The sequence below is a fragment of the Aquarana catesbeiana genome, linkage group LG03 (genome assembly GCF_042186555.1).
Source record: "Aquarana catesbeiana isolate 2022-GZ linkage group LG03, ASM4218655v1, whole genome shotgun sequence".
Lineage (NCBI taxonomy): Eukaryota > Metazoa > Chordata > Amphibia > Anura > Ranidae > Aquarana > Aquarana catesbeiana.
Genome location: NC_133326.1, coordinates 220748512 through 220762744, shown reverse-complemented (window position 1 = coordinate 220762744; position 14233 = coordinate 220748512). Strand labels below are relative to the sequence as shown.

The 14233-nt window shown below is 39.2% G+C and overlaps 1 protein-coding gene across 1 annotated transcript; it reads right to left on the bottom strand.

Annotated features, from left to right (window-relative positions):
- Positions 1–1062: 1062 nt before the first annotated feature.
- Positions 1063–6209, bottom strand: FEZF1 (FEZ family zinc finger 1). The gene is made up of 4 exons (XM_073619793.1): positions 4549–6209; positions 4317–4451; positions 2704–2836; positions 1063–2476 (listed from the first exon to the last, which is right to left on the bottom strand). The coding sequence occupies exons 1-4, from the start codon at positions 5335–5337 to the stop codon at positions 2157–2159; spliced, it is 1377 nt and encodes a 458-aa protein (XP_073475894.1). The 5' UTR covers positions 5338–6209; the 3' UTR covers positions 1063–2156.
- Positions 6210–14233: the final 8024 nt, after the last annotated feature.

The following is a 14233-nucleotide window of genomic DNA, read 5'->3' as shown; positions in this document are numbered from 1 at the left end:
GCACACTGAGATTATTACAGTTACTTATATTTTTTCCAACCAGACTTGACCGGTTAGAAAAAAATATAAGCAACTGTAATAATAAAAATCACAAAAAAACTGTAAAAATGTATGACCATCTTTTAATAAATTAAAAAAAAACCATCATTAAACGTTTTTAAAGGCAATACAGAAGCTTGCAGTAGAATTTTTGTACAAAGTTGCAGCAATATTCTGATGGCAGGATCTGCCCATATGGTCGGTGTGTGAATTATAGGTAATCAAATCGATAGCTGGTGAAGGTAGTGATAAGGTATAGATGATGAGTGAGATCATCAGCTTCGCTTGTCTATATCTGTCTGCTGGGTATACTATTCTGTGCTATGATGACATAAAACTCTCTATAATGTAATGTATCACTTGGGACAAGACTTTTCAGCAAACTCCTATCCTGCAACCAGCTCCTATCTGTGGGCCATGGCTGATGTCCATAAAGAACCACACACAGTGTAAAAAAATGATTGTTCAATCTCCTTTAGATTTAAAATCATATAATATGGGGACAACCCCAAACAATTCAATTATTATTAAATCAAACAGGTCCCTGCGTAGTTGGTAATAGACCTTAAGGAGATTGTACAATCAGGCTGTATAGTGTATGGCCATCTAGTTGGTAGTACAGCTGTCAATAATTACAATGCAGTAATATAAGCTCTCCTGCCTTTGCCAATCCAGTGTAAAGAAGTTATAAGGCGCTGCTGGCACCAAACAGGGGGGCAAGCTAATAGAATGACAGACAGCCTTTGATAAATCTCTACTAATTACCCTTCTTAATTGATGTCACTTGTTTCAGTGTTTTGGCAAGAAAAATAAGCGGCGCTGAACGTGGAAAGCGATGCTGAGAGTGTAGCAGATTGCTGATTAACACTTCCTGCGATTCAAGGACCTGGCATCAATTGAATATTTATTTTCACCTATATCTCAGGTTCCCAATAGAGATAAATGGAATGATACGTTGAATAAATCAGCCTAGCACTTGTATTTCCTCGGAAAATCCAGTCCACAAACATAAATTTCCCCATGTAATAATAACCACAATGAAATCGTTTATTTTCACGTGCAAGAATAAAACTTATACATATGTTTAAACGCTCTATCAATATAGAAGTTACTCTGCACCCCAAACAACAGTAAAAAAAAAAAAATAGGACGGCATCGGACAAACACAACAGATATAAACTTTTATGTATGTATATATTTACAATAAATAGAATTAATAAATTGGCGCAGCATTCCTTAAAGGATAATACATATCCAAATAAATACGTCAAATATACAGAATGTATCTTTTCAACTCTGCAAAGCTGTGATGACAGCAATATAGAACCTTTACAAAACACACCAAAAAAAGTTCAAGAATAAACCGCTGAAGAAATAATTAGAGCATAATACTCAAATAATATTAGGTGCATGCAAAAAGTTGGTAGGAACCAACCATCCCCAGGTCAGCAACCAAGATAGTGTAAACGTTTTATTCCAAAGCACACTGGACTGGGGAAGTTATGGAAATGGGGGCAGAAGAGTCCTTGTTAGGGTGGCTTGTTGCTCAGTAAGGTGACTATAGAACCTCTGTTAAAGTATCATTGACTTCGGCCCCTGTAAACAACTATTTTCACACATTTCCGTACAGTTTTACAAAACTGATCCTGTAGGGCAGTGGTCCCCAACCTTTGTCCTTAAATACCCCCAACAGGCCCCGTTTTTAGAATTGCTCCCTAGATCAAGAAACTGTCATAAATACCAAGCCATTGACTGTCATGTTAAGCACCTGTGCAAGGTGAAAAAAAATCCTGAAAACATGACCTGTTGGGGAGACTTGAGACTGAGGTTGGGAACCAACCAGCTCTAGAAGGATAACGCTGCTTGAAGAAGCATGACTACCCCTATATGCTTTCCCATGACCCTTTTTTGGCTGTAAGCTGGTGGCGCTGTATAAGGGGTTGTTGGCATTTGATTACCTCCCCTCCCCATAGAGGCAGCCCCTCCACTGCCCCTGGACCAACCTCAGATCCAAGATGTTCACACCAGAGGAGTCTCCCATGGATTTTAAATCTTTTTTTCTTCTGTGCATTGAAAATGTTCAGTGAGATGGGGGTAAAGGTGTCCACAGGTAAGTGTCAGTAAATGCCTTTTTGCAGGCTGGGGCTCTGGTTTCTGGAAGGCTGGTCCCTGGAAGGATTTCCCAACTCCTCCTGCCCAGCTGGACTTGACCCTGAGGCCCCTCCAGTGTTGTTATCATGCAGTTTGCGCACATGTTTCTTCAGGTCGAAGTTCCTGCAGAATCCTTTGCCGCAGGTGGGGCAGGTAAAGGGTTTCTTGTCGTTGTGGGTGTGCATGTGGAAGGTCAGGTTGTAGATCTGATGAAATGCCTTGTTACAGATATTGCACTTGAACTGCTTCTCCCCGCTGTGAGTAAGCTTGTGGTTCTTGTAATTACCTGCAATGAACACAAGCACTTATCAACAGCTGCACAACTCAAGTGATCATTTTCCAATTCTGAACCTGCTTATTTTCCCCTTCATCCTAATTTCCTAAAATTGTTACCTCAAGAGCAGCATCACATCCAAATGTCAGGAATACAGATGAGGTAGGGAAATGACAGTACACAGGCTGCAATGACAGGGGGGTAATGGAAAAGTCAGTGGGCATTCTGATAAACTCTACCTTTTTGGTGGAAGCCCTTGCCACAAAATTCACAGACGAAAGGCTTGTATCCTGCGTGGATCCTCGTGTGCGTGTTCAGCGTGGAACTCCTATTGAAAGCTTTGCCGCACTGGTTGCACTTGTGTGGCTTCTCCTGTGCGAGTTCAAATACAAGTAAGACAATTCAAATCAAAGCTACATAATACAAGGAGCATACAACTAGTACAACGACCCCATATATCTGATTACATAATCACATTACAGCTTCATTTCTTATCTTCTTTCTTTTATAACTGTCGTCTACAGCTTTTATTTTATACCCCATCTGCTCTCTAAATTCCTTTCTTTCCTTCTTTCTTTTTTAGATTTTTCTTTTCCATTATTCTATATATTTTCTCTATTTCTGATCTATCTGTTCCCTATGTCTTGTATACCACCTCTATATATTTTATTTTATTTTATATCTCATCTCTCTGCTCTTTATATATGTTTCCTTTCTATCCAATGTTCTCTTTAGCTTTTATTTATATCCCCACTATCTGTTTTCTATATTATTTCTACATCTATTTGTCCTATGTGTTTATATCTTTCTTTTTATCTCGCATTTATATCTTTTATATCGTATCTCTGTTCTCTATTATTTGTTTGTTTTCTACCCCGTGTTCTCTGTATATTTTCCATAACTGTTTGTCTAGTGTGTTCGTTCTTTCTTTCTTTTTTCCTTATCCTCTATTTCTGTCTTTCTCTAGTTGTCCTCTCTTTTTCCCCTCCTCTAGTTGTCATCTAATTCTATCTTTCTTTAGTTGTCCTCTATTTTTGTCTATCTTTAGTTGTCCCCTCTTTTTCTAGTTGTCCTCTCTTTCTATCTTTCTCTATTTCAAACCTTTCTCTAGTTGACCTCTATTTTTGTCTATCTTTAGTTGTTCCCTCTTTCTCTATCTGTCCTCTCCTTCTATATTTCTCTAGTTATTATCGAAATTCTGTCTCTCTTTGGTTGCCCTCTCTTTCTCTAATTGTCCTCTCTTTCTATCTTTCTCTAGTTATTATCTATTTCTGTCTCTCTTTGGTTGCCCTCTCTTTCTTTCTCTGGTTGTCATCTATTTCTATCTTTCTTATCAATTTCTTTTTCTCTTTTTAGTTGTCCTCTCTTTCTATCGTTGCCATCTATTTTTTTAAATCTTTCTTTAGTTATCTATTTCTATCTCTCTTTAGTTGTCCTCTATTTCTATCTTTCTCTAATTTCATGTATTTCTATCTTTTTTAAGTTATCATCTATTTTTCTTTCTTTAGTTGTCCTCTCTTTCTATCTTTCTCTAGTTTTCTTTATTTCTATCTTGTTTAAGTTATCATCTATCTCTCTCTCTTTAGTTGTCCTCTCTTTCTATCTTTCACTAGTTGTCCTCTCTTTCTTTCTCTGTGTCATCTCTTTTTATGTTCCCCTGGTTGTCCTCTCCTTCTACCTTTATCTTGTTGTCCTCTCCTTCTACCTTTATCTAGTTGTCCTCTCCTTCTACCTTTATCTAGTTGTCCTCTCCTTCTATCTCTATCTAGTTGACCTCTCTTTCTTCATTTAACTGTCCCCTATTTTCTTTCTTCGTGCCACTCTTCCCCAGCTCTTCTCGGTAGCCGGTTACCTGTGTGTGAATGATCTTGTGGCGGCACAGCGTACTAGCCTGGCGAAACCCCTTTCCGCAGATTTTGCAGACAAACGGCCTGGCCCCGGTGTGTACCGGCATGTGTCGTGTTAAGTTGTAGTGAGCATTGAACACCTTGAATAGAAAATAAAAGCAAACAGGTATAATGAGGCAGGTTTGGGGTGGTGGGAGAACACAGATGATGGGACGATCACCGCTCCTCTGTACTTGCCTTTCCGCAAACTTCGCAGGTGAAAACTTTTGGCTTGCTGCTTGGGGAAGAGCTGGCGTATTTGGCGGCCGATTTATAGGCGATCTTGTCGGAGAGAGAGTGTGCGCTCTCCTTCATGTAGTGCTGAAACTGGGCTGAAGACAGATCCTTGAAGGAGACCCCCGATGAGTACTTCTCCACAGACGGGACCACCAGCTTGTTCCTCTCTGCCAAGTAGGACTTAGGAGACGGGTGCAGCTGGGAGCCCAGGAAATAGGAGGCGACGGGATGGATGTTTATACTGGCAGCAGGGTGGCAGGGGGCATCGCCTCTGTTGAAGTAGCACAGAGCTGCCCCCATGGCATGGAAGGAAGAGTGATTGACCACTCGAGGTCGGACCAGTTTGTACTGGGGAAGGGAGAAGGCATCTCGGGGAAAATCCCCTTTAAAAGTCACAGCACAATTTAGCAGCTCATTGCAGCTGAAGGAGGATGAGGAGTCTTGGTGGCTCTTCCTCAGTTCAGTACCAGTGATGCCAAGCTTGGGACAATGGTCATAGGTGACAGGTACAAAGGGGATCATGCAAGGCATGGAGGACGAGCTGACATGGAGCGCTTGCTTCTGCTCCCCCTTGTGCATTGAGCTCTGCAGTAAACTGGGTACAGGCAGACATTTGGGCTCTGGAGTCCTTGACATTATCCTCTCAATGGAAAAAGCCAGCGGCTTGGAAGTGCTGATCATGTTGACTCTGCTGGATAGATGTTCTCTTGTTAGAATTTTAGGAGCTCTGTGCTGTATACTATTGTCCATGTCTTGGCTTGCTGAAGGAGATGTCTTCTTCTCAAGACGCCACCTTCCCTTCTTGTCAGTGATTCGCAGGGAGTGGGGCAGTCATTATCATCATCGTCCTCCTCATCATCATCATCATGGTGCTGTACAATCCAACCACAAGCAGCCCAGTGGACAGGTGCCAATCCATTTCAGATTACATGGAGCAGCAATGACACCCGAGCAATCACTACTTATTGCTAGCAGGTCTGCTCAATGGGATGTGTTGTGTCAATAACGCAGTAAAGATCTCGCCAATCGTTAACTTCCAAGAAGAGAAGGTAAACTAGATAATTGCTCAATTCGTTTCCAGCAGTCAACAGAAAAAGTTTTCCCTTTTTTTTTTTTAAAGGGGGGAGCATAGGCTACTTTTATTGGCGATTAGTAGTCACCCGCCCAGAGAAGGGAGGGGGGAGTTTTGTTTCCTTTCTGCTCAATCTGTTCCACTCAAGAGCCAGCTCTGATCTCAGATCAATGTTCCTCCTTGCTTTGCTATGACATCATCCACAAAGCACAGGGAGAAATCAGGGAAAGGTAGGGAGGGTGACGCTCTATATTTGTCAAACAAACCTCCTTAGAGTGGATTTCTCCTGGTGTGTCTGGCTGCATTCCCTGACCTTCTGTACACCTAGATGCTAACACTACCTATCTGCCCCTCTCATGGTAGAGCAATCAGTACCTTGTGCCATCTCACTGTCTTCCATCACAGTCATAATAAAGTCAATGCAGGCACCAAGAGTTTTCTGGAAGTGGAGATCAAATCCCTGGAAAAAAAATGCCCACTTCAGAACACTTACATTGTAGCTTTCTCAAATAAATGAATTCCACTCTAAGAAATGTGTTGTGGAGTCATTGAAGGATTGCAAGTGCTGGGTTGCCTGCCCTAATCATAGCTCTGATTCTCACAAAGAGGCTGCTGCCATTTATCCCAGCTCTGTGTCAGAAAAGTTTCATTGAAATCCCGCAGCTCTGAGTTCTCTTTGCTGCAGCTAAGACAGCTCTTTGTTGAGCAGAGTGTGAGAGCCGGCCAGGGGAATCTGTTAACCTACAATACACATTGCAGGTTGTCTGGAGCCTTGGGTTCAATGCCAGTCCTGTGCTTCTGCTGCTAACCTACTTCACCAAACTACCGAGTGCTAATGCATTTCATTGCTGTCAAGAAGATTGTTAGTCAAAGAAACATTAACAGAAATGACCCCTCAAATAACTGGCAATTCTCTAAAAATCCTAAGAAATACATTCAATTATTGTTAACACACGCACACACACACACACATATATATATATATATATATATATATATATATATATATATATATATATATATATATATATATATATATATATATATATATATATATATATAAATAAATATATGTGTGTGTGTGTGTGAATTAGTAATATTACATCACAGCCACATAAATTCCCATAAATTCCAGTTATTATTATTCTTAGTAGTAAAAATACTACTACAAATTATTATTATAATGATAATAATAAAAAATAACATGTAAGATTGTAAGTAAAAAACAGTATTCAATATAATGGGAGTCACATACTGTTTTTCTGAGAACTAAACACACGTACATACATATAAAGTTTTAGATATATTTACACATAGAATATATGAATTGAAATAGTGAAAATAATAATAGTTTTCTGTTATTATCATCATTGTTATCATTTTATCTATCTACATATCTATCTATGTCTATCTACATCTCTCTTTCTCTCGCTCTCTCTATCTATCTATCTATCTATCTATCTATCTATCTATCTATCTATCTATCTATCTATCTATCTATCTATCTATCTATCTATCTATCTATCTATCTATCCCTGGCTACATCTATGTATAAATATATATACCCGGCCACATCTATCTATCTATCTATCTATCTATCTATCTATCTATCTATCTATCTATCTATCTATCTATCTATCTATCTATCTATCTATCTATCTATCTATCTATCCCTGGCTACATCTATCAATCTATAAATAAATATCTACCTGGCTACATCTATCTATCTATCTATCTATCTATCTATCTATCTATCTATCTATCTATCTATCTATCTATCTATCTATCTATCTATCTATCTATCTATCTATCTATCTATCTATCTATCTCTATCTATCTGGAACGATTCTGTGTACAGAATCGTTCCTGTCCTTATATATCGTTTAGCTGGGCACGATATATTGAGCTCCTGCTCAGAAGTTGAATTGCTAGCTTTTGGGGTCTGGAGTAGTAGTGAATAATAGGAAAGGCAGCAAGTAACCCTGGCTGTTTGTGAAGGGCCCACCACAAAGAGGTGTTTTTCTTCACCAGCTCCCTTTTATGTATTACTAGTTTTCTGGCCTTTTTTTGCCTCAGCAGCAGACAAAGGAAAGGGCCGGCGACAAGAGCTGAGCAGCAGATGGATCTTAGTTAATACTTTAATTGCTGCCTTCTACAAATATCAGATTCACAAAGGTATGGTTGGTCGCCCAGGTCTTTAGAACCTGGTGGATATTATGAGATTTCTAGTCATAAATGGGCAATGTGCCACAGACAGGACAGACTAATGTGAACAGGCGCTATCTCCTCATTACCTGATCCTCAGCAGCAATCAGAGAACATATGTTGTAGAAACAATCGGCGATTTCCTCCAGCAAAGTTCTATATTCTGCATGGCGCTATTATTCCCTGCCCTCCTGTGTCATGAATGCACAGTCTTTTAGTGCTCTCTGGCGTGGTTTTATTTTATTCCAAATAGGAAATTCAGATTTCGTTTGAAAAAAAAAAAAATCAGAGCATATTTAAAAAAAAATCAGAACTTGCCATAATTTTTATAAGGAATTTTGATCTGAAGAGCATGTAATACATTTTATTGATATCCAAGTTTAGAATTTATTTTTATTTTTTCTTTCTGTTTTTACTTTTGTTTAATAAAGGTATTCAGGGTTAGGGTGTTTACAACGCATGGGATTAACCACTTGTTGTCAATTACCTCATTTCCAGCACAGTTATTTCAGATCCTTGCAAATGAGGCAACTGTCAAGAAGGACATCATCTCATGGCCAGCAGGCTTGTGTGCTGCAAATGAGTCTCCAGTGTCTTGCTCACTTTAGGGTCTTCCATTTCTTGCGAAAATTAGCTAAAGAGAAACTTTATTTGTTGAGTTTATCAGTGATTGTGGATGCGAAAATTATTTAAAATTAATTAGGATGCATGAGTAATAATATTAATAATTATATTATTATTATTATTATTATTATTAATACTCGTACTAGTAGTACTACTATTAATAATAATGATATTAATAGTTGTACTGGTAGTAGTTGTAGTACTTGTAGAATTGAAATACATGCAAACCCTATTTTCTTATTTACTCACTTTTGGTCTGATTATTTTTATTATTATTATTTATGGATCGCTAGGCTCACCTAAAATCACACAGGTGCATGTATGGCAATGACACCTCCTAAAGATTCTTTGCAGCCGAAGGGTCCCCCCAAAGTGTCCTATAGACGGATCACAGGAAGGATGACAATGGGCACACTACGTGCTTTATGAAATAACTGTAGTCAGTATTACTACTACTCGGTTCTGCTACCATGACACCATTAATATTGTTACTCTTTCATTTTAAGAGCAACCTACAACTGTATTCAAACATTTTTTTTCAATGGAAATTTTATTTTATTTTGTTCCAAACAGTAGAGTTTGTAACAAATAAATGAGAATCGGTTTGCAGTTAGTTACTTTTCATCCTAGTAGTACATCTCATCACTAGTGTCATCAGCTACTATTGTTTCATTTCAATAATAATAATATCATTTCCAGTATTGTTACACAGCTTTGAAGCTTTGTCTTATCTCCATCCTGATCAGGCAGCATCATTCTGTACAGATAATTCCATAGAGATATGGTACCTCATCCAACAAATGACTAACGTGTGCAACTGAGGACCTATTGATGAATCTTTCAGCTGTCCATTGCTATGCATTTTCATTTACAATTGCTCCCCCCCCATAAATGATCACAACTGCCACTCAGTGACAGACAGTGATAAGCAAAATCAGTTTTTCCTTATTGGAAATTGACAGGGGGGAGTCTGATCAGGTGGCTGTTACAAGATTCATATAGCACAGCAGTCTGAAAAAGAAGGATGTTAAAGTAAAACTGTGTTATAGTATTACAAGAAAAACAGAAATAGAAGGCGCGCACACCTAGTGCATTACCAAAGATAATTTAATAAAAATACATGTTTATATAAAAGTGGGTACTCACAAAATGCAACTGACAAAAGGCCATAAAAACAGTGCATGGACATAGAACACAAGGTACATATAACGCGTTTCGGGGGCGTACCCCCTTCCTCGGAGCTAGAAGGAAAAAGGTTGTCACTAACATAAACACAGCAGTATTTTTCTGAGTTCCAAAGGTAACATATTGCTTGTGGACCCATTATCTATCTGCTTTCCTGACCAGAGTGACAACCGTATTCTTTCTGTGGTAAAATTGCACAGAAATGTTGTCACCCTAATGACATGTTGTTTTTAAATGCAATAAGGCTAGCCACACTTTGGTAGATTTTTTTCACTCTGCAGACTGAACAAAAAATAGCCCAGATTGGGGGTTCAGTAAAGTTATTAAGTCTACGCTTAGACCCCTTTCACATGCCGCCACCAACGTCAGCGGTAAAGCGGAGCTATTTTTATCACCGCTTTACTGTCATTTTAGCGGTGCTATTCGGCTGCTAGCGGAGGGGTTTTAACCCCCCGCTAGTGGCCGAAAAGGGGTTAAATCCGCCCGCAAAACGCAGCCGGAGTGGCATTTTGCCGGCGGTATCACAGCGCTGCCCCATTGATTTGAATGGGGAGCAGCGGTGGAGGAGCGGTGAGTTCACCGCTCCTTCACCGCTCCAAACAAGCTGCTGGCAGGACTTTTTCTGACGCCCTGCCAGCGCACCGCTCCAGTGAATGGAACAGCTGTTTTAGGGTGGTTTGCAGGCGCTATTTTTAACGCTATAGCACCTGCAAAACGCTCCAGTGTGAAAGGAGTCTAAGTGGCGCTTTTTTCCTTTTTGTTTCCTCCCTCATCTCTTGAGTCTTCTACAACTCTTGGAACTGCTTGCCCTAGTGTGCGGACTTTTGTTTTTATCAATTGAACTCTGACAGACTGATGTGAGTAGCCCAGATTGGGGCTCAATACATTTTTAAGTCTTACTACACTTAGTGGCACTTTTTTCCTTTTTGTTTCCTCCTTGAACAAAAAAAATATTTAGATTATTCTATCTAAATATTCTAGTGTAGACTGTACAGCACAGATGGAGAAATTCCCCTGCTGAACTATTGTATTTTGACAGCTGTCACCACCGGCTGTCAGAGTACCTGAACAGCAGCTGCATGTGATTGGATGCAGCCACTGTTCCCCCAACTATTTTTTTTTTCCCCAGCTCCTTCCATTTTTCAGTGGAAAGATGGGATGAGAGAGTTGCTTATGAAGTAAATTGTGGCCATTTCATTAGATCAGGAACAACCCAAAATTTGCAGTGCATGGATAGTCAAGGCTGGGTTTACACTAGAGCACGGATTGGCTCACAGCAAGTGTCCGATGCGTCTCCATTCACTGGTTCACGCCCGATTTCAGCCCAAGTTTTTGGCTGAATTCGGAGCTGAAACGGACCAAAAGACGCACCGGACTAATGTGCAATTCGCACTGGAACCACTGCGGAGATATATGAACTGGCTCCCGGTCACAATCTCCTGACATATGAATTGGATGCGGGGAAACCCCATCCAATTCGCAATAGTGTGAACACAGCCCAAAGTGGAACTTTAGTCAGAAAATTAAATCCTACTAGATTACTTTAAGTTGGCCGCTTTTTCAGGTATAGCCATAGGCGTGCGCAGCCTATTGCATTAGGGTGTGCACCCCAAAGCTCAAACATACTAAAGCGTAGTAGATGCTGTTTACTATGCTTCAGTTTTTGAGCACAGTGAGTGAGTGTGTTCACTGTGTTCAATTAGCAAAGGAAGGGGCCAGTAAATTACATATTAACTAGCCCTTTCCCCTGCTTTCTATCCTGAAACATCCCCCACGGCAGCTAAGGGGAGAGGAGAGAAGAGGGATGCCTGGGCAGTAGGGGGAGTCAGCCCTGCACAGAGTGATTAGGGCGTGCCCAGGCACACCTGGCACACCCCCTGCACAAGCCTATGGGTATAGCTATGTGAAACATTAAAAATAAGCGTCTATGCTGTTTAAAATCCAGTAATACACCGGGGATTATTTACTAAAATGGAAGAGTGTAAACTCTGCATAGAAACAAATCATCTTCCAGGTTTGATTGCCAAAGCTTAAGTGAGCAAGCTGAAGTTAGAAGCTGATTGGCTACCGTGCACAGCTGCACCAGATTCTGAGCGCTCTAGTTTTAGTAAATCTTCCCCACTGTCTCACCCTTTTCTGCACATGCTCAGTTGCTTTCCATTTTTAGGCACTGCCAAATTTGTAGAGGCCGATCTGCTGACAGCCTTAAAGCTGAATTAAACCCATCCATCCTTTACAGCCAAGGAAGCTGCTTCCGTTTGATCTGCAACTGTCATGGTGCTGCACATGTGATAAGTTATGACACCAGCCATGATGGTTTGGTTGAGGACTCAAGCAAATTTCACAGTTAGCAGTCTCGACATTCCAGGAATGTAACTGTTTTTTAAAACTGTTAAATCAATGGGTTTAGTTCTGGTTTATGATTTAGTGCTGTTCAAGAGCTCTGGGCTTCAGCAAAATAGCAGCCTCCAGCAAGAAAAAAAAACAGTAAATAATTTATAGCATAATTATTAATGTAGAATGAATGTTACTTGCTAAAGAATATTATTTTTTATCAGGTTGTTTTGGGTAAAGTTCAACTTTAAAGGACCAACACATTTTCTACATTGATTGTGTCTATTTGACTTCTTGAGGTTCCTGTTCTCTGATACCCCAATAAAAATACAATTTTGAAAAAAAGGACCAACAAATTAAAGCTCAACAGCCGCAAGCAATTTGTATACAGTTACAGCAAAAAAAAAAAAAAAAATATTTTGGAAAAAATGTTTAAAATTGTATGAATAAAAGCTGACTGTTGTAAGCACCCCTGCAGTGATATATGGTTTGTCTCAACCCCTGTAACTGTCACCTTTGCTGGACAGCTTGGTCCACTTGTGGAAAAAAATGATTTATAAAAAAAGGATTTGTATAGTAAATATTATCTTTACAGGTATCAACCCCATACATTAACCATAATGCAACATTTTTCATTATAGTGTTTGCTTTCTCAACACCAAATAGGCCCAAATAGGTTTGTGGAAATTCATATGAGAAGAGATGTGTTTGCAGTCCTGAGTAATGGGTTGTGGCTGTGTAAACATTTTTGATTTTTATATGTATTCTTATTTTTGTAGCCCCACTATAATTACATTTTTTTTTTTTAAGATTTAGGTTCCTTGGGTTAGAAATCTGTAAATAATATTGTTGCATGAACAATAGGCTATGACATCGGAATATAAGGTTCTAAAAATATCTCTAGTGACATCACCCTCACTAGCACAACATGTTCTACCCAACCTTTTACTCTTGATCCATATGCTAATGCACTCTTTAAACTTGATGGTGTACAGAGAGCCTTAACCACATGAGGTAATTAAATAGTAATGAGTCAAAAAAAAAAAAATATCCATAGAGCTCATAGTTCATACCAGCTGAGTTTGAAGAGTAATGGCTCAGTGGTGAAACATTACTACTTGATAATATTACCAACTATAAAACTCTAGTACAAATCATATAGCAGTTTAAAATCACAGACAGTTACTTTGAAAACACAGATACATCTTACATGTAAAAATGTGAAGTTCCAAATGATACTTAGCAACAGGATGCTGCTGACAAAAATAATAAGAAAAACTGAATTAAAGGGAAGCTGTCTGATTGCAGTAATGTACATTCAAGGAGGCTTATTTACTGAATGAGTTATGAATTGTTGCACAATAAATTGTGTGACTATTCACTTTGGGTATTCATTAATGTGAAATGTAAATTCCTGTTTACTCATTTTCTCTGTACATGATTGGATTTTCAAAATGAACAGGAATTTGCTTTTCACATGAATGGATATTTAAAGTGAATATTTACACAATTTATTGTGTGAAGAGTATCAACTCCTTTAGCAAAGCAGCCTAATTGTGTGTAGAAGAGAAGGCACAGTTAAACATATTAACCTATATTCACTTATGGTCTCCAAACTTTCACCACACAAATATCCAAAAATGATCAATAGGGATAAGCTCAAGGTTTGGTCTGAACACATATTTGGACTGTATTTTGGCTGACAAATGCCAGACTTTTAATTCATCAAGAGCCGAAAATCATATATAAAAGTGATATTTCTACAGCTGCTATCCATGACAGCTTCTTATCTGTCAATGACTATTAAGGAAAGCAGGTGCAGGCACCCACCTCATCATTAGAAACCAGTGACATCACCCGGCCTCGTTCATTTACTGGGGATAGCATGATATCACTGGAGATTACTGGGGATAGCGTCACCTCACTGACCAAATATGGCCTCTTGGCCATATTTGGACAATGATATTGACAAAATATTTCTGAGGCCATATTTGATCTATAATGTCATGCAGGAAATCTCACATTTTGGTTTTCTATTAGCAGCGGGGCCCAGGAGATGTCATTTGATGCCCATCACTGATGGAATCGGACATGCCCATTGCTTAGTGGGATTTATTTTTCTTTCAGTGAGCATCATTCAACATGATTGATGTGGATCTGCATTGCTGGATGACATGATTAACAAAGGATTTACATGTTAGGATATTTTTTTAACCACTTGCCTAC